The 785-nt window shown below is 45.9% G+C and overlaps 1 protein-coding gene across 1 annotated transcript; it reads right to left on the bottom strand.

Annotated features, from left to right (window-relative positions):
* Positions 1-220: 220 nt before the first annotated feature.
* Positions 221-785, bottom strand: LOC123395471. Its single transcript, XM_045090481.1, has 2 exons — positions 497-785; positions 221-306 (listed from the first exon to the last, which is right to left on the bottom strand). The coding sequence occupies exons 1-2, from the start codon at positions 783-785 to the stop codon at positions 221-223; spliced, it is 375 nt and encodes a 124-aa protein (XP_044946416.1).

Genomic DNA, 785 nt, shown 5'->3' with positions numbered 1-785 from the left:
ATAGCCTGGTAGATGTTCAGGGGTTCAAATTACAATAATGGCATAACTAACCCAGTGGTACATTATTTGACGCAAACAGAGTGCATATTATGCCCTCTCCATGTGGTTTCCACCTCTTCTCCTCTTTTATTTAACATGATGCAATGCTATTCTCCTGTTGTGAATTGCAGGAACTTCCTGACCTCTCGAGATTTTCCATGCAATAAAAGCTGAATGGCCTTCAACTCCGGCTGGCCTGCCTCCGCTCACGGACTAGCCTCGGTATCTCCTTCCATGTCTTCAGTTTCAATGCTTTGAATTCCGTTACTGCATATATCACAAGCATCGTCAGAAATAAAAAAGGTGTACAACTAATTGTTATCATAATGTATACCGCAATGGCATTCAAATGATGGAGAGCAAACTTGTACAAACGTGTTGAGGTGGTACATGGGATGGGATGGATGAGTGCATCAGTTGGTTAAATGTGAAAGGTATATAAAGACGTGTAGCATACCTTTATACTGGGCATCTAGTCGTATGTAGTCGATGCTGCCCAGCTGCTGCTGCTGGCATCTAGGGAGCTTCTTTATAGCAGGACAGCCTGTAATTTCAAGAAAGAAGAGAGACTTGTATACTTGCGGCTCATTCGGCAGGAATGCCAGGTCACTGCACCTTCGAAGGTCAAGGGCTCGAAGCGATGGGGGGTGCCCTCCTGACAGATACTCCAGCGATGTCAACCCACTGTTGCGAACAATGTCCAGTCTCTTGAGGGGTGCAGGCAGACGGAGAATCCCACCCAACAT

The sequence above is a fragment of the Hordeum vulgare genome, chromosome 1H, assembly GCF_904849725.1.
Source record: "Hordeum vulgare subsp. vulgare chromosome 1H, MorexV3_pseudomolecules_assembly, whole genome shotgun sequence".
NCBI lineage: Eukaryota > Viridiplantae > Streptophyta > Magnoliopsida > Poales > Poaceae > Hordeum > Hordeum vulgare.
This window is presented reverse-complemented; position numbering and strand designations above follow the sequence as displayed.